General features: G+C 43.0%; 2 protein-coding genes and 2 long non-coding RNA genes across 38 annotated transcripts in view; 2 read left to right on the top strand and 2 right to left on the bottom strand.

Moving 5' to 3' along the window:
- Positions 1–15,643, bottom strand: part of boi (brother of ihog) — a 30,198-nt gene extending 14,555 nt beyond the window's left edge. The window contains exon 1 of one of the 5 annotated variants that reach the window (XM_015186836.2): positions 15,515–15,643. The gene's annotated coding sequence lies outside the window, so the exon portion shown is untranslated. Of the gene's footprint in view, positions 1–4,447; positions 4,925–5,288; positions 5,525–7,157; positions 7,177–7,695; positions 7,774–15,514 lie in introns of those variants that run through there. The other 4 variants (XM_033383293.1, XM_033383294.1, XM_015186834.2 and 1 more) reach the window with 4 other exon arrangements.
- On the top strand, positions 8,362–9,234 carry LOC117184680 (uncharacterized). Its single transcript, XR_004470097.1, has 2 exons — positions 8,362–9,002; positions 9,077–9,234. It is a non-coding gene; the product is annotated as an uncharacterized lncRNA (long non-coding RNA).
- Positions 11,527–14,130, top strand: LOC26533093 (uncharacterized). Its single transcript, XR_004470096.1, has 3 exons — positions 11,527–12,403; positions 12,460–12,648; positions 13,862–14,130. It is a non-coding gene; the product is annotated as an uncharacterized lncRNA (long non-coding RNA).
- A 1,076-nt stretch (positions 15,644–16,719) lies between the features above and the next one.
- trol (terribly reduced optic lobes) overlaps positions 16,720–18,593 on the bottom strand; it is a 100,681-nt gene continuing 98,807 nt past the window's right edge. For 28 of the 31 annotated variants that reach the window (XM_015186839.2, XM_015186853.2, XM_015186848.2 and 25 more), the window contains one exon: positions 16,720–17,557. In XM_015186839.2, the coding sequence (XP_015042325.2) occupies positions 17,515–17,557 (43 nt within the window). In that variant the 3' untranslated portion in view covers positions 16,720–17,514. The remainder of the gene's footprint in view (positions 17,558–18,593) is intronic. The other 3 variants (XM_015186858.2, XM_033383291.1, XM_033383290.1) reach the window with 1 other exon arrangement.

Here is an 18,593-nt window from a genome sequence, read left to right on the forward strand (position 1 = left end):
AAAGAGTCGAAGGAACCGTGTGCCTCGATAAAAAAAAGTGGGGGATAGGCACACTGCCTATCGTTTATCGTATATCGTATACCGCATATCGTATTAGGTGCTAAGTTAGCGGAATGGCTGTGTATTCAAGTCCCATGTTGCACACATAACATCAGGTACGATCTTGGATATGGCGTTGTGGCAGGCAGCCAGTTGGGGACCAAATCCGCTTTTTGAGGATGACTCATCCGGCAGTCGTACGCGGGTTTTCTTTTTCTGCGTTTTTTTGTGTCGCCGTTTTGTCGGTCAGCAAATTAGAAATAGCAACAGCAGCGGCAACACCAGCAGTGGCAGTTTCTGTGGCAGGGGCAGGCACACTTGCCCGGTGGCAACATAAAGTGACAGCAAAGCTTTTTCTAGTCGCCGCATACAAACGTATGTACATATGTATATATTTGTGCGGTCCGTTTATGTGGTTGTGGGTGTGTGGGACCTCCCCGATGCCCGGGAAAGGCGTTCGTTCTCAAGTCGCATTTTTTCTCACAGCTGTGCAATGTGCAACGTGTGCTGCCTCTGTCGAAGCCGCCTTTTACTTTTGTCATTATGAATGCTTGTGGCATGCAACTTCTTCTGCTGCTGCTGCGGCTGCGGCTGCTGTTACTCGTATTATTATTAGCAGCAGCCCTGCAGCAAACGACATCTGAGCTAATTTTCCTGCTGCTCGCATTCCACGAGTGAAAGCCACAGATCCACTGCCATCTGCATCTGCTGCCTCCACATCGACCAAATGCAAAATGCAACCAAACACTAAAAGCACTCGTGAGAAACGACTATGGAATACCCTGCCAAGTACTTCGTTTGAAATTTTAGAGGACCATTCTCTTTGAAAGGCATTCTCCCAATGAGAGGAGAAGGAACTTCTAAACAGGGAAACAACAATACAAAATCAGTGCATGCAATACAAGTATATAGCAACTACTTCTCTCATTTCTGACTATAGTATATACATACATGAACTGGATGACCATAAATCTCGTATTTCCTTATACCCTTCGAGTATATATACATATATATACCCCATAAAGTATATATATTCTTGATCAGCATCAATAGCCGAGTCGATATAGCCATCTCCGTCTGTCGGTCTGTCCATTCCGATCAGCGCATAGATCTCAGAGACTATACGAGCTAGAGAAACAAAAACTTTGTATCCAGACTCCTGTTATATCGCACTGTTTCAAGAGTATTTCAAAATATCGATCCGCCCCCTTCAGTCCCCATTAAGAACGAAAATCTGTGGCATCCAAAATTTTGAAGATACGAGAAAACTAAACTATGGAAAACGCAGAACTATAGAGAGCGACCATATCTACCAGATAGATCTGATTACTAGCATCTACACAGCTCCTTGCACATGATCTCTCTCGCGCCATCTAGCGGAGGGTAGCCATGCTGACCAAGTGCCGGGTATAAGTATATGTACATACATATGTATAACGTTTCCATTCGTTGATATTCAAAATGTGAGCTTTGTAGCTGACCACTTTGGATCCCATAGAAGAATTTCTTTGGCTTTATGATCTTAACCCTATAACTTTCGTGGGTCCAGCCTTTGAGGTTGCCAAGATTGAAATCCTTATCCATTACTTTGTCCTGTCACATTTATCCACGTTCCACATGTGCCCTTCTTCTTGTCCTCTCTACGGGGTACCACGTAACGTATGTACATATGTATATCAAAAGCGAAGAAATAAATAAATGAGAGGCGAGAGGCGTAGGAGCATGGTCCAAAATGTATGCGTCGCCCGATTCATGTCAAGGAGAGAGGAGGCGGCCGAGGCTCGAGGCCGAGTCCAGTTTTGAATATCGTTAAATTTGCTCTCATCTCTTTTCGCTCTCTCTTTCTCGCTCTCTCTCTCTCTCTCTCTCTCTCTCTGTTTATCTCTCTATATCGTTCTCTCTGCTCTGTCCCGCTCTCTTGCGTTCCTTTGGCAATTGGTGCTACACTGCCGTATTCATTATCCATTATGCGCTCTATCCCCTCATCGATCCATACATACCCGCTATCCATTTTCGATGTGCTTTCATTTGCATGCCTTTTCAAATACTTATTCTTTTGACATCCTGTTTTAGAGGTTAAGGAAATCATTACCGTTCTCGTATTCGCATGATTTTAAAGATGTATTTCGAATATAAACTGCATCACAGATCCGATCTATGACCAGAGATCCGATCGTAGTACCCTGTAGATGCCATAGGGTACATTTATCTGCACTCCGTTGAAGATTTGCTACAGCTTTGTAGCACGAACAATTATTGCTTCTAGGCTATCTAGACCATCGAGACTCACTTTTAGAAGAACATGGTGGGCACCATGTTTGGCGATTGCTATCCGCTGTCCGTTGTCTCTTTGTCTTTGTCTTTGTCTTTTTCATTGTCTTTGTTTGGTTTTTTGCCATTTTTCATTGCAATTTATTTGATTTTCATTGCATTAAATTTCCATGTTTCCATGTTATCGTTTCTCTGTCCCTCTTTCTGCTGTTCCAAACTCTCTTTGGTATTGTGTTCCTTATGCATTTGCCATAATTTGAGCATTTCTCTTTGTCCATTCTGTCCTTTCTGTGTGCTCTCTTGCGGATATTGGAATTTCAATATGCGTTTCGATTCTTTTTATATTTTTTGCGCAATGTTCTCCCTTCCATTTGCTCCACTTGCATCTTCCACCACTCTTCCTCATCCGCCACCTCCTTCATTACCACATTTCTTAAGTACAGTTTTCCACCTATCCATCCATTTATCATAAACATTCGTCAGCTTCTTGGGGTCTCCTTCCACCATCATTAAGATACTATTTTTGTTTTTTTTTTTGGGGTGGGATGGTGTCGGATGGGGCTTTTCTATTTTCATGTCACCTGCGGCCTCTCTACAATGCTGGGGCCTCTCTCTCCCTCTCTCCCCCTGGCTAATCTGCTCTCTCTTTATCCTATCTTTCATTTTTTTAAATCGGGCCCTTTTTACCTTCTTTCAGAGCTAGGAATTATGTGGGCGCCTTAATGGCCAAGAGACTAGCCTCATCCCACACTACCTCTCCCATTCCCTCTAATGAGCCTCTCAGGCCATGTCCCCTGCCCCTTCTAACGCCTCCTATGCAACCAGAAGAGTCTTGGTGGACAAATTATACAAATTAATATGGGATCTATCAAACGAAATATCCACTAATTTGGCGGCAAACAGGAAATGCAAAAAGCCCCAGACACACACCACCTCTCCCTCACTCACAGCCAACGCAATCACACACCTCTCCCCCACTCGCCCCAATAGATGGGTGCATGTGGAGCAAACGTATCAAAAATTATGAGCTCTTGTGTTTTCATAACCGATACTCAAAACGAGTATATGGGTATATTAGATTTGTGCCGAAAGTGGATGTGTGTAACACCCAGACGGAAGCGTTTCCGACCCCGTAAAGTATATATGTACATACATATGTATGTACATATATTCTTGATCAGCAGCAATAACCGAGTCGATATAGCCCTGTCTGTCCGCCCGTTTGTCCGTCTTGTTTCACGCCTTGTTCTCAGAGACTATAAGAGCTGGAGCAATACAATTTTGTGTGATATCATACTGAATCCAATTCGTTCCCAAATTTTGCCACGCCCCCTTTCGCCGATGACTACGAGTATATGTATTATTCCGATGGAATAGTGTAAATCTTAGAAAGATAAACCAGAAAAATGTTCTCTTCTTCCGAATCCCGGAATGCATTTTCAAAAGCCTGAAAGCCCTCGCAGTAGTCTCTTCTTCTTTTTCATTATTTTTGTAAAGGTTTTTTCGCATGAGAAAAAAACTATCAAGAGGCAGCGCGGAACAGCAACAGCAGCGATGCAGCCCACACCTTGTGCCGGTGGAACTCCCCTCCACTGCCCCTCTCATGTTCATTTTTATCGTATTTTGCTGTTGGTTTTTTTTGTTACATTGCTGTTTTGTTGCTGTTTTGGCAGTCGGCCAAAAAATGTTGACGTTGGCGACGACTCCTCCTCGTTCTGTGCTTCTGCTTGCCGCTTGCCGGGTGGCATTCACTGAATTGGCCCACATTTGGATCTTGCATTCAATTTTGATCAATTTTACGCTTATTTTTTTCTACACTAGAGCGGGAAGGGGAAGGGGAAGGGGAAGGGGAGAAAAGCCTAGAAAAATCACTGTTTTTAATTGACGTTTTCTAGAACGTCGGTTTGATTTGAGCCTTGCGTGTGGTGTGCTTTCTCATGTTCCTTTTCTTTGAGCGCTTTCTGCTTCTTCTCTTTCTTCTTTTTTTGGCAGGATTTTCCCTGGATAGCCCAGGTTTCATCGCCCCCTTTTATAGGTTTCCAGGACATAATCAGAGCTTTCAATGGTCCCCGTGTTTCTTTTCGTCTATGAAGCTAAGAAGCTAAGAGCATTTCTTTTCTTCTGCACTTCTACTTACCTTCTTTCCGCTTCCTCTGCCCACCCTTTCAACGTATTCCTCTCTTTTTGTTTTGTTTGACTGCTCAATTTGCGTCAACATTTTCGGTTCTCTTCTGTCCTCTTTTTCTTTGCGTTTATTGTGATTTTTTGTTGGTAATTTAAACCGCTAGCCAAGTTCTTCGATTACCTGCGGGCCCCCAGACAATGGTCAAACCTGCCTCTTGGCCTCCGACTGGCACTACCTCCCTACCTCCCCCGCGGTCGATCGACTCTCCACTCCCCAAAAAATCGCGCATTAATATGTTCATTAATTTAAATTATGCATAAATACTCGTTGGTGTCAAAAGAACTTGAAACATGTAGATTCGTATGAATGTAAAGTTTGGAGAAATAAAAAAAGAACATCACGAATTAAATTTGATATCCGACACACACCAAGCACACACACGCTATTATTTTGTATTCTTTTAGGGAACACCGTTGGGGTTTGCTGTAGGAGCACGGGACAAGAGAATAGAGTGAGAATTAGAAAGAGCAACGAATGGTGGATGCTCTTATACCGCGAGAGAGCTCTCGGGAGAGAAAGAGAGAGCTTTGGCCAAGCGAGAACGCCTTTTACTACACACGTGAGTTTTCTTTATTTTGCCAATACAAATAATCCGACTGTAAGGGTTTTCGATAGATCTAGTGGGTAAGATAATTAGTGAAAAGATCGATGTATAGAATTGTAGCTGGATATTCCTGGATAGGGTATGCTTATGTGAAACCGGAGGCAGGAACCGAACACTCTACCCACTCAAATCGCTTGGAAAAATAGCGTGGATTTGTGGAACGTGCAACTTGCAGCGGTGTCGTCTTACATTTTCGTTACCAGAGTGCATTTTTTGCACTACGTTGCCTCTTCCTCTTCCATTCGGCTAATCTCCCACTCACTCGCGTCTCCCTCTTCCAACTCTTCTACTCGCCTCTCCCACTCGCTCCGCTCCGCTCTGCACCACCACCACACTTTGAATGCATAAATTCTGCAAGGTTCAAGTATTTTTTGTGCTCCTCCTTCGTCTTCCCCTGGAGACACCGACGCTCTGGCGCGACTGAAATCCAAGCTCGCCTTTGCTGAATTCTGGGCGACAGCTTCGTCATCAGTGCATTAGTGCGAGAAAGCAAGAGACAGAGAGGAAAAGAAAGAGAGGGAGAGAGAGAGATGGAAAACAACACAATTGAGTGCGACTGACAGAGCAAACAAGAAAGAAAAAAGGCTTTAAAGATCTAAAGAAACCGAAGTTTTAGATACCCTTGAGCCATTCGCTTATGGACAATTTTTTAATTTAATCAATGTCAATCGAGAAATGTCCCTGAATGGCTGATGGAATCGGTGCTTGTATAATCCACAGGGTATATAGACACACTACAGGGTATATAGAAAGTGTTCAAATCGTATTAACCTTTTGGAAAGGGTATATACCCTACACGTAAAACGAAAAATATGAAATATATGTTCAAATTAATTATGCAATTAAGCACGCGTCGACCGATTGTTGGGGGCACCAACAACTGCCAAAACCCATAAACAATTACACAGGCAACAATGTCTGCTATTAAGTGGCAATATCAATCTGTTGCAAGGAGTGTGGAGTGCCACGCCACTTGAATGAAGTATAAAATAGTAAAATGGAATGAAATGAAGATTTCCTGCCTCGCAGTCGCATCGCACTGCTGGTTTTCCCATGAAAAATGCAACTGATGCAGAAATTCATACACGTAGGCGCAATGGGGCGTGGCAGACATAAATAAACATCAACGGAAGGAATGGCAACGATAGATTAGGAGGAGACGGAGTGGGAGTGGGAGTGAGAGTGAGAGTAAGAGACAGCACTGCCATCATTCACATGAGACCTATTTGAGTTTTCTGCTCTTTTGGAGTGCTTTTCGCACGCCCCTCTCCCACACCTCATCCCCTTCTCTACCACTCACCTGGGGCGACAGACGCGTTCCGCCTTTATGTAGCTCTTTTGATACCCTTGGACAGATAGGGTGTATCCAGGTAAACAGAATGATACAGATACAGATACTACTGTTGCCGATAAAGCCGAATGTTCCATTTTGAATACGAAACATCTCCATTTCAATCGGATGCTTATATCATATGGCTTGCATGGTGAAGAGAATTTATCGGTAATCTGTCATATACGCCATAGTTATTCCGAGGGTATCCAAGGCTTCGGTATCGCTTCGAAGCTCGTCTTTATTTTTTTTGTTTTTATGGTCGTGCGGCGCGCTCTTTTGGTTTTATTAGATCATATTATCTATTTTGGTACGACAAATTTGTAATTTAGATCAACTCGACGCGATGGTAGTGGAAGCAGCAGAGACGGTGGCAGAGATAGATAGAGAGAGAGGGAGAGGAGGGGCGGTAACCGTTATGGGCTTTTAATTAATTGGTTTTTTTTTGCATTTAATTGAAACAAAGAGAGAGAGAATAGGGGGCATTGCTCAGTGATGCGTGGGGATGATGGGATGCCCCAAATTGCTGGTTGATTGAATGATCCCCCAAAACATTGTGGAATACGCGGGATCGTTTACTGTTCTTCCACCGCCACCGTCCCCTCCATCTCTTATTCTTCTTTTCCTCTCTCTGTTCTATAATTTGTTCTCCTTAGTTTGCCTTTCTCATGAAATGCAATAAACACGAATTTAATTTCTGTTTTTATTTGCTTCATTTATTTACTTACCCCGGACGTACGTGCCACTCCACCTCCACCACCACTCCATACATCCCATACCGTCGGGCAAGGGACTCCTTATCAGCGGATCCGAATCAATGGACGGTAGGGACCGATGGAGCGACAGCGGTTTTATCACGTAACAAAAGTCGGAAAGAGAACACAAATTTAAAGTACAAACAAAAACTACATGGCGAGGAATGGGGTTTACGTAAGAAAATCTCAAAATTATTACGCATTAAATTGGTTGGAGATTCGACATTCCAAAATTTGGTGCTCGTTTTGCATTCCGCAAGGAACCGGAATCGGAATCAGAATCGAAAGCCTTGCGTGTGGTGTGCTTTCTCATGTTCCTTTTCTTTGAGCGCTTTCTGCTTCTTCTCTTTCTTCTTTTTTTGGCAGGATTTTCCCTGGATAGCCCAGGTTTCATCGCCCCCTTTTATAGGTTTCCAGGACATAATCAGAGCTTTTAATGGTCCCCGTGTTTCTTTTCGTCTATGAAGCTAAGAAGCTAAGAGCATTTCTTTTCTTCTGCACTTCTACTTACCTTCTTTCCGCTTCCTCTGCCCACCCTTTCAACGTATTCCTCTCTTTTTGTTTTGTTTGACTGACTCGTTTTGCATTCCGCAAGGAACCGGAATCGGAATCAGAATCGAAATCAAAATCATATCCGGAATCCACATTTGAATTGCTCTTCTGCGTGGCCTTGAACAGAGACCAAGAGAGAGAGAGAGAGTGAGACTTGAAAGAGAGCTTCAGTAAAAAGTCGGAAACCATTAGCAGATGACGTCAAATGGAAGTGGAAGAGAGAGGACACAGAGTGGCGGCAGCAGAAGCCGAAGCAGAAGCAGCAGGTAAGATCGAAGGGCCCCCTGTCGCAGTAAGCGATGCCTTGGAATGCAGTGGGGTCTATTTCTCGGATTTCCAGAGAACACACAAAAAAGAGGGAAGGAGGGCGCGATAGAGCGGGATCGTGAACACAAGGAGCATTCTACATAGGGTGTCGCATGACCAGAGAACGCTCACCAGGTAGTCACCAGCATGGTATGCGACCCACAGAGCGCTGAAGAGTTACATAGTTTATTTGACCCAAAGAGAGCAGCATTGAGCCAAAATGTGACTAACTTAACAGGTACCTCCGTGACTTACCTTGTCAAAAATACACCTTGACTTGGAACGAAGAAGAAGCCGAAAACCAAACGTGACCGTCTGCCTTTCTCTCTTCACCACATACTCTCTTTATGTGGGCATGCAAACGCGGATGCAGCGGCTCAGTCACTTTTTGGATCCAACTTCGATTCTGCTCAGTACATCCACTCTCTGCGATGCCTTTCACTTCACTTCACTCCTCTCTCTCTACCGATCACCTCTCGATCATTGTTCCGTAATAAAGAAGTTAACATTTTTCCCGTCTCGTTCTCATTTTCGGCAGGTAGCGATGCTCTTTGGATCTCTTCTTTGCTGCTGCTGCATCGCTCTTGCTGCAGAGCATACCTTTACTTTACCTATATCTCTTTCTCTTTCTCTGTCTGTTGCTTCTTCATCTCTGATGGTGCCATAACCTCTGCTCGTGTGGGCTTAATAGAGAAAATGTATCGTCACCGCTCTCTGCTCTGTTCGGTCTCTTTTGTCCCTGCTCACTCCACCAGTCTCTTTGTTAGGTTGAACTTTGTGCGGCGTCTATTTATGAATGAAATCTGTTTAAGCCTGAACGGCTAGCGGCTGGCCCTCCTCTGCCCCACCTCCGAAACTCAGGGCTGCTGTCGATGAATGAACGTGCAACACGGCGGCGGCAACACGGCGATGGCACAATACAGTTTTTGTCGCTGCAGCGAACGCTGGAAAATTGATGTGGTAAGTGAATGGAAGAAGAAGAAGAAGGAGTTACGGCACCCAATCTATCGCTCATTCAACGGTTCATTGCACAGCGCCATGGCAGATGCCAAATTAATGGAGCCGGCCACTCCCACTCCCTCCTTCCGCGCTTTGCTTGAGTGAGCAAATTGAGCCGCCAATTGAGCAGCAAAAAGAGACCGAGAAGCAGGAAGATCCGATACATTAACCCGTGCGAAGAAATATAAGCAGAGAAAGGAAGCAGAACAAATTAAGAGCAAGGAAGCAGTCCGAAGATTTGAATACCCTGCTATCCCTTTGAACGTCCAACACATCCCTCCCATTCGACGGATTGTTTTCCCTCAAAAATAACAATATGCTTAGCTTAGCTTAGCTTTCGTTATGTACAAATATTTGTCATATGTATACCCATGCAAAACCTGGAAAGATAGCGGAACACTCAGAAGAGATACAAAATCCCATATATTAACAGTTTCGCATGCGAATCGGGTCAAAAAGGTTATGTCCGTAGTCGAATGTGTGTGCCACGTTACAGTTACAGTTACATTTAGGATATTTGCCAACATATTCGCATCGCTCCCTCGTATGCGGCTAATCACTTCTTTGAAAGCATCAGCAGCAGCCCTGCAAGACTTTAAAAAAAAAAAGAAACGAAAGCGAAGAAAAAACCCAACGGAGATGGATGCCTTTCTTTACCTACCCTTTCCACACACACTTAGATCTATGGATACGCTTCCAAAGAGTACCACAAATTTTTAATGAAGAAAGAGCTAAAACAAGAGTGTATAAATATTGCAGTATATTCCAGGACTAGGATGATCATAGTAGTGATTAACTCTGTTTTTGAAATATATAGATATTTATCTAAACTATTCAAGGCACGTCTTCTAACAGCGGTGATTAAAGTGAGATTAAGCCATATAGGATCATAGGATTCGTTTAAATTCAATAAAAAATTCTTATTTTTTCCTTATTTATTTCTCATACATAAAGGTACGTACATATGTCAGAAGAGTATCCAATGTGCGAATTTCTTTGTCTTTCTGTCTCTTTCTGTTTTTCCGTAGATCTGGCAAATGCTGCTTATCATGAACGTTGATCTATGACTTGGCGCGACTCTCCCCTTCAATCCGCTCTCCCACTCTACGCTCCATTCGGTGCGAGAGCTTGGAACGTTCGTTCGAACTCATTTTCTAATTGCCCCACGGTGGAATGGTGGAATGGTGGAATGGTTGGATACGATGGTACACGAGCAGAGGAATGTCTATTCATTCGCAGTTCTCTGGCTCACTGGAGTCGTCCCCCTCCCACCGCCACCCCTCTCCCTCCTCCGTAAGCCACACTGGTATGTGTGTTTCGTTGGGATCTCGTTTCGTTTCGTTTTTTTTTTCCTGTTTCCACGCAGGTTTAATTACCACGGAAGACTCGAAGACTCCGCAAAGAGAGCAGCAGAGCAGCCAAGGAAGAGAGAGGGGATCCGCAGATCGAATCGGAATTGGAATCTCGGTTTTAGCATTTGCATGGAGACCGACTGAAGCTCGACCGGACCCTCGTGAGCGAAGTGAGAGGTACAGTGGGACAGACAGACAGACAGACACAAAGACAGACGGGCAGACATACCGATCGTCTGCTATTTTAATTGAGTTCACAAATGTTCTGAACCGAGCCCCATTCACAGCTGGCGGCCCCCCTCCAACAACAACACATCTACCGATTTCTCCATCGCGCTGACAGCTACGTGCTGGGCCTGGGCCTGGGCCTGAACCCCATCTCTCCCCTGTCCATTCAGTAAGTGGAATTGAATGCCTAGTTGGTTAGTTAGTCGGAAATCAAGGCATTCGATTCTTCGATTATTCAATATTTTCACAGTGCTTGTGGGAAATTAATACATCATCCGGCCCCCAGGCACCCCTTAGGCACCCAGTGGGTACCGCGTACTATAACGTGCCCCCATCTTCAGATTTATAATTAAAGCTGCCTCATACAGGTGTCTGTGTGTGTTTATAGAGAGATCAAAGAATTATTAATAAGCCGAGGTACTTTTCACGGCAAGATCTTTAGAAAATTATTCAATTATTCTCGAACGAATTCTGAAGTGTCCTTATGCATGTATACATATGTATGTTCATTATTGTAGTTTCCAGTTTCAAGATTTGAATTAGGGCACATTATGATCAAATATTCAAAGATGAGCTGTAATTCTCTTTCCGGAATCCCATTCAGAATGCTGATCCGGAATGAATCTTTTCGAATTGCTTTCAAAGACTTGACCTATCCTAAGATTCTCAGATACATATACATACATATGTATGTATGTAGCACCCGCACGCACAAGGAAATTTCCCATTTTCCTTTCCATTTTCACCTTCCCTTCCCTCTATCTGGTTGGTTTCTTTACAGTTCTGTGAACACTTGCCCAGAATCCTACCTAAGCCATTCCGTCGGTCGGTCTGTCTGTCGGTTCCTCCTCTACCTGTGTCAATGTCAAACTTCAGCGCTAAATTGTCGCTTATTAAATGTCTTTCGGGGCGACAGAGACGCAGACGGAGACGAGCGAGCCACTTTATCAAAGAGACAAAAGAAGCCGAGAAGAACAGAAGAGAAACTGAAATTCCACGTAGCAGAGCGTTGCGGCCCACTGTCGAAAATTATGACTTGTTTTGAGATTTGGGAGTGCAAATAGCTCACTTCCTGTCTGTCTCGCTCTCGCTCTCTATCTCTGCCTCTCTGTCCCCCTACTGCTGTCCTGTCCTTCTTTTTCTCTTGTCTGTCTCTTGCGCAGACGCAAAAGCGCTCTGATTGCTGTCGTCGTTGCTTATGATTCCTCTTCTTCCTCCTCTTCCTCCATCTCTTCTTGTTGTTCTTGTTGTTGTCACTCTGCCCGCCGATGTCTGGCTGATAAGGAACGTACTGTTCGGAACGGTACGGTATGCGGGGAACATTTAACCTCTTTGTCTGCTCCTCCCCCTCCTTCGCTGCTGTTTCTGTTACTGATGTCGGCGGTGCGATAAGGCGGGGAGAGGGGAGATCTCTACGTGCTACCGACATGCAGCTCTTCCACTTCCACTCCAACTCTTATTTGGATTTATACGCAGGGCATGTTAAACAGGAGGTAAGGCAGGGCTTTAGTGAACAGAGAGAGAGTGCAGAGTGTCAGACACAAGATAGTTTGATATATCCAGGGAATGTTAAAGACAAGGTCAGGCAGTGTTCTAATTATGCAGTGCATAAAGAGAGCCACATTTCCTTCTGATTAATAACCATGGAATCTACTCTCTTTCCAGGGCTGGAAAGATAGTGAGAGAGGATCAAAGTGCGGAAAGTGTTGTCAGTGCGGAAAAGAGGCCGTGATCTACTACAGGTTATGTTAAGTAGAAAGTCAGGGGTGCCAAACACATACGGTAATCTCGAAAGAGCGATACTTTACCTCCTGCTTAATATATCATGGTTTTTCCAGGACTGTGACTGCTACCGGGGGGCGTGGCACCACCATTCATGCTGTGCGATCACATTACGTCGTAATGCGCTTCCGTTTTCTTCTGTCCGCTCCTCCCCTCACCCACCTACTTTCGGTGCTAATGTGAGGCTGCGCAAAGGCGCCGCCACCGCCACCGCCACCGCCACCGCCACCATTCATATTGATTTGGTAAGTCGGGGAGGACCAGTCCCAATCTTCATTCCGAACTCAGGCCAATCCAAATCCCAGCCTGCAATTACACTTCCGCCCAAGAAAGAAACAAGGAAAGACGTACACAAAAAACCGACAACGAAACGAAACTCGAAACCAACTTGCGATCTCCAGAGCTCTCCGCCATTCAGACTCTCTGTCTCTGTCTCTGTCTCTGAATCTAAGGCTCATTCACAGATCGAGAGCCCATTCCGTGGCCTATTCATTCATTCATTCATGTTGATTGCCACCTTTGGGCAGCCCTGCCTCTCCATCAGCCTCTCCAATCTCTCGGCCGCGCGCTGCCGTGGGGCAGCAGCAACAGACTCTTACTCTCTTGTGGCTTCAATGATTAGTCTGTGCTAATGAACAGGCGGCGGCAGCGGCTACCTAGCGCGCAAAAAAAAACACCAAACACCGAAGAAACCGAAAAAAGCGACTTAACGGAGACCCCAAGACGGCAGCAGCAGGGCAGCAAGCAAACAGAAATCAAATCCAATTTATGTTTTCAACATTAATCATAATTTTTTTTTGTTTTTTTTTGGGGCCCTCTATTCCGTGTAGCCGTAGCGTGAAATATTTTTATGCGCCGTTTTTACGGTTCCAAAGAGCAGAAAAACTCGAATTGGAATCGGAATTTGGAATCTGTGGGGGGAAAAACTCAATGGATCTTCCGCATGAGAAAAAGGTGTCAATGTCTAATTTTGTGATGCATTTTCTGTTTTCCTCATTATGAAAATTATAGAGTGGATCATCTGGGGGAGAACTGGATCAGTGGATCATTATTAATGGTGTGCGAGAGAATCGATACGATTGCTTTGGCCATGAGAAATCCCCACCAAAGAAAATTGAAAGATCTAAAGAAATGATTTCCAATTTCATATTTCTTATGTGGAGTAAATTCAAGATAAGTTTTAAGCATGTTTTATATGGGAAAAATCAACTTGTATTCCTTGCTTAATTAACAGATCAGACATTTTGATATTTCTGTAGTTTTATCCCTGATGTCTTGGGTCATTCTAAGTACAGGTCATTTCATTTTAAGTCGGTAGCAGCACAACGGTGATGCCAGTTACGAGAAGAAACGAGGATAGATCTGTTCTGTGGAGGAGAACCACTTGAAAAGCAATTTTTGTTGAAATTTATTTTCCATTTATTGCTTTATTTATTCTTCTACCTTTTTACCCGACAGTGTGTGGCCCTGGACACCGGTTTGGGCCCTGATTCTGATTCTAGTTCTGCGTTCTATCTGCTTATGCGATTAGTGAGGTCTAAAGGAGGAGCTCTCCCATAAGATGACGATACTGTCGATGAGGATTGAGGATGGGACTGCGACTGCCACGATGACGATGATGATGCTGCTCTTGCTCTCCTCTCGTTGTGTGTTTATTATTGTTTGGACCCAGAGACCTTTTTGTTTGTATGCATTTTCGATGAATAAAAAACGAAGACGACCACGAAGGGAATCTGGTCTCAATGGGCGCACAACAGCATCCATGGGTCGAGGCACAACAATCGAAAGTAATAATGAAATCCCATCAACAGGCAGTAAAGAGAATGAGAAGCAGGAACAACAAAAGAGATGCGAGATGCCCGGGGACAGGGACAGAGCCCTCTTCTGGCTAGTGCCCACCATTCTCCCATTCCCATTCTTATTTCCAATTCCTTTTTCGGTTTTGCAGCAGAATGAGAATGAAGGAACGACGGACGTCTCGGACGACACTTGCCTTGATTTTTATTATGGCTCTGGTCTCAGGGCTTTTCCTTCCCCTTACATTTTTCTGCCTTTTGATTTATTGTTAGCCGGAAAGAGCGAGCCATGTTCTGGCTCTATGGGATCTCTCTGGGAGTGCGATCTCGGGTCGGCTTCGGCTTTTTCAAGTGAAATTTCAAGAAAAGGTAAGGTACGTGGTGTCATTCTCTCTCTTTCTGCATAAGAAATTCGTTGAATATTGGGATATGACGTTTATTCGGTGTACAAATTTATCATAAGCTAAGGAACATAAATTCACTACGAATAAAACGAACACAGACCATTCGTCACAACCGATTCTAGTATTTTTGCAATCAATGAAATCAACTTATATATGTTGTATGTTCAAATAGCTTTCAAAAGTTTTTATTTTTTTGTAAAATTGATTGGAGGTATTGGAAGAATATTTGAATGTACTGACAATATTTTAGAAATTATCTGGTTTTTTTTTTTTTCAGTTAAATGGAAGAACGAATTAGAATGTGCTTACCTTCTGTCTGACATACCTTTCTAGATCTTATTCTTGTTGCCTGTTGCATACAAGAATGTGCGTGTCTCACACCAAACAACTAGTTATGCTCTCTCTCTCTCTCTCTCTGTCTCTTTCTAGTTTCTATTCTTGTAGACAGTTCATTAGTGCCATCAACAAGTTGGGTGGGGGACATAAAGGATGATGGGACCTAACCCTACCCCATGCTTCCCACACACCCTAGTTACCGCACCAACAACAACTACAACAGCTGGGAGGCAGCTTTCCAATTGCAGGAGGAGGTTTGTGTCCCAGCTAAAGTCCGATGTGCAACATGCAACATGCAACACTTGTTCGATGACCCAGAAAGTAACGGCGATTGACGACTGGTGGGGACAGTGGCCATTCGCCAAACTGGTGAGCCGCCCACCCAAAAAAGGACATAACCACATGACTGTCAATGCAGCGAGGAGGAGAAGGAGGGGATGGGGGATTGTTGTCAACTGGAATCGATCGATATGGCTCTGACATTTATGGACAGCGCTGACCAGATGAACTACTTTCAAGCTACTTGCAACGCGAAGCAGGCAGTCAATATACCGTTAAAAAGACGCGACACTCACCTGTGCAATTGGAGAAGGGAGGCGGAGGCGGCCCGATTCCGAAGGGCAATCGTCGATTGAATCCAAGAATCCGCAGTCAAACGGTAAATATTTTGATTAGATTTTGATCACTTTTAAGGGCATTTTTGCCATTTTTTCCCACAGAAGACGAAAGACGACGAAGAAAGGCAACCCAAATACTCGTAAATAAAATAAACCTATTAAAGATTTTATGGCATTTTTAAAGCCTTTACAAAAACAGACACTGAACCGCAATTTGTTGTTTGTTTTTGGGTGTAAATTCGAATTTTATGTGGTTCTCTTGATCTATAGGCACATCCGCTGATCTGATGTTAGGAACTGAACGGATCCGATGATCTATAGGCGACCGATCGATTAGATTCACGCTGCTCTTCGGTGTCTCGTCTTTCTCCGTTTGTCGTTGGTTTATCGAATGAATGATGTGAATATAATTTATTGTTATTATATGTTTGGATTTGTTTTTGGGTTTTTTTTTGCCGGTTGCCGTTCTACGTGTTTGCCCGTTTTAAAAATAAACAATCTCTTGGCACACGCACTTTTTTCTCGCTCCACGATTTATTTTGAGAATTTTCTTTGATTTTTCACTATATTTGATCCCTCTATCTCTCTCTGGCCGGAACTTGCATTCGTTACTGTTAATTGTATTAACAACAAACAAACAAAAAAGTAATAACAAAATAAAACTTTGCTCTGATGGGAAAACCAATTCACACTCACGGTAGCAGTAGGCTTTCGAAAGGGGATAAGCAAACACGATTTGGGAAGGCGCCAAAGCAAAAGCAGGTTTGCTCCACTCTTCTCTCGCACCCGACACGTCTGAACTGCTTGACGGCACGAAGTAGAGTGTGCGCCTCGGAGACGACCGAGGCGGCCAGCAGTCGGTCGGGTTGAGCATGTCCGAGTGCAGAGCCGAAGCGACGATTGGGAAGCTGCGCGCGCTTGCCTGCAGTGAGCGGAGTATCGATCGGGTCTGATCCTCCCACTGGTCGGATTCCTGTTTCCTGTTCCCCACCCCACGCCGTTCCACCACCCAACACGTGCCAAATTATTGTTGTTTTGATACCCTTTTGCAGTGGTATAATGAATTAGTGGAGGTGTTTGAAAAAAATGTATTATTTGCCCCTCTCTCCAGTACTCCAGGCAACCACGCCAAACACCTCTCGAAAACAAAAACACATTTCTAATTATTGTGGATTTCGATTTTTAATAAACATATATGTTCTTTTATTTTTTTGTTTTGCCTGCTTATGCGCTCTTCCACTCCCACTGTGTGTTTCGTTCGTTTTTACATGCATCTGCACAGTGGGTGCTGCGGCACTATCATTATTCGGTATATGATATATGTATGTATGTATGATGGGGGCTGGCTGCATATTTATTTTACGAATTTCCAATTCCATTTTTTCATCGAATGTTAATTTAAAAACATTTTACACTGGGGTTTTACATAGGAAAAAAAAACATACTTCATCATAATAATAAAAAATATAAACTATCATTATAATAATTAAAATGCTTCTGCTATTGAGCATATCCTTTTTGTTGCTTATTGCCTGTTCTTTCGTTACTTTTGCAGCATTTTTTCAGTAGTTTTTCTGGATTTTCTGTTGGCTAGTATGCGGTTTTTTCTTTTTTGTAGAGTTAGTTAGGCCTTAAACTTTATATATTGTTGTTATTATTGTTTCTGTTTCTGTTTCGTTTCGGTTATCGTGTCGTCTCACTTCTTCATATGGCTGTTTTTTTTTGTGATATTTCATTCTTATCGTTTCCTTTCTGAAATATTTAACTTAGACTTAGGGATCGAAGAAGCAATCGTAGTTTTGAAGTTCGACACACACAGAACATATCGTAATTGTTATTTTTTCTTCCGCGTACAAGTTTGTACGATATACAATATAAAAATTGGGGTTCCTTTTGTTTGTTAATTAATTAAAAAGCTAATTTCGGTTGCTGGTTTGCGTGTTGTGTGGGCGTATCGCCTAGACAACTGGCGGTTCGGTGCCTCCCAAGGATTCATCGTTACTAAAAGGCGAAAAAATCAAAGAAAAAATAATATAAAAATAAAGTAATTCAAAAGGAATATTAAGGTAATAATCAAATTAAAAACAACTATAAAAAATCGATAAATTGATAATAGAATGAAAAAGGAACAAGGGACTTTTTTAAAGTTAAAAATCTGTTTTCAACTTTTGTCGAAAAAAACCAAAAAGGAACGATAATTAATCAAGGGGGAGTTAACGAAAAATGATATACAGGGGTGGTCAAAAGTATTTACACAACGAGTTTTTTTTTTGCATGTTCAATTTCAGGAGCTTTTCCTGTGGTTGTTGAAAGCTAAATAAAAAAAAAAACTTTTAGGCCAAAAAGATTGATCTACTAGCAATTGAATGAGAGAAGAATTGGAAAAGATAACTGTTTGTACGAATAAGGAGAAGCAAATTAAGTGATGCTTATCAGTTGTCAAAATTATTTACACACATTTTTAATGCTGCAGAAGTATTTACACAAAACTTTAAGTTAATTTTTTATTATGATTTAATGATTTTTTTTTTAATTTGTTGGATGAATAATAATAATAATGATTAATATTTTGTAATTCCACCTTTGGCATCAATAACTGCTTGCAACCTGGCTGGTACTGATTCCACTAAGTGGCGAGCATATCCAAGTTCCAATTTCGACCAAATTTCCTTTACTTCCTCGATGGTAACGTCGCGTTTTCGGTTTTTATCAATTGTTCTTTGTCCTTTAATAAGCGACCAAACATTTTCTATGATATTGAGATCAGGGCTCTGCGCAGGCCAGGGAAGAACAGCCACATTGAGATCTCGTAAAAATTTTGTAGGTGCCGATCCCTTGTGGCATGGAGCATTGTCTTGCTGTAAAATCCAGTCGGAGATGGGAAATAGCCTGTCACCAGACACAAAAGCATGTTCATTCAGTATAACAAGATACCGGGTCTGATTCAGAGTGCCTTCTATTGGAACAAAGTCTCCAAATCCGTAGTAAGACATGCACCCCCAGAACATCACTGTGCCTCCACCAAATCTGTTTAATG

This window comes from Drosophila pseudoobscura, chromosome X (assembly GCF_009870125.1).
Source record: "Drosophila pseudoobscura strain MV-25-SWS-2005 chromosome X, UCI_Dpse_MV25, whole genome shotgun sequence".
NCBI lineage: Eukaryota > Metazoa > Arthropoda > Insecta > Diptera > Drosophilidae > Drosophila > Drosophila pseudoobscura.